General features: G+C 42.6%; 1 protein-coding gene across 1 annotated transcript in view; it reads left to right on the forward strand.

The window, feature by feature from the left end:
• LOC119591352 (glucose dehydrogenase [FAD, quinone]-like) overlaps positions 1 to 390 on the forward strand; it is a gene marked incomplete at its 3' end in the record, with an annotated part of 95822 nt that overhangs the window by 42320 nt on the left and 53112 nt on the right. Inside the window, 1 exon segment of the mRNA XM_037940088.1 lies at positions 231 to 385. Within this exon segment, the coding sequence (XP_037796016.1) occupies positions 275 to 385 (111 nt within the window).

Consider the following 390-nt stretch of genomic DNA (forward strand, 5'->3'; position numbering starts at 1 on the left):
AATTAAATATCATACATAAGCCCTTGGTGTTGTTGGTATCATTTAATCAGTGGTTTTATTGGTTTTCTTTTCGTATTTTCAAATATAATACCATTTTTTAACATTATTTTCAAGCATTCAGGATTCAATATACACATGTGGATTTTATTCATTGATCAATATATAATAATTAATGCTTACTGTTACCTCCATTCTGAAGCTACATTTGCCCCCATAGGGACTTTCCGCAGCTAAAGGGAGCAAGGCAGCATAAGCCGCTGTGTTCGTTGTTAGCATGGCTGGGCCGTCGCCGATGTGGCTGCTGCCTGCGTTCGCTACTTTTTTCAGCTTCTACGCCGGAGATTCGCTCGACGAGCCCGTCCCGGATGCCGCCAGCGTCCTTGAGGTGAG

The sequence above is a fragment of the Penaeus monodon genome, chromosome 28 (assembly GCF_015228065.2).
Source record: "Penaeus monodon isolate SGIC_2016 chromosome 28, NSTDA_Pmon_1, whole genome shotgun sequence".
Taxonomy (NCBI): Eukaryota; Metazoa; Arthropoda; class Malacostraca; order Decapoda; family Penaeidae; genus Penaeus; species Penaeus monodon.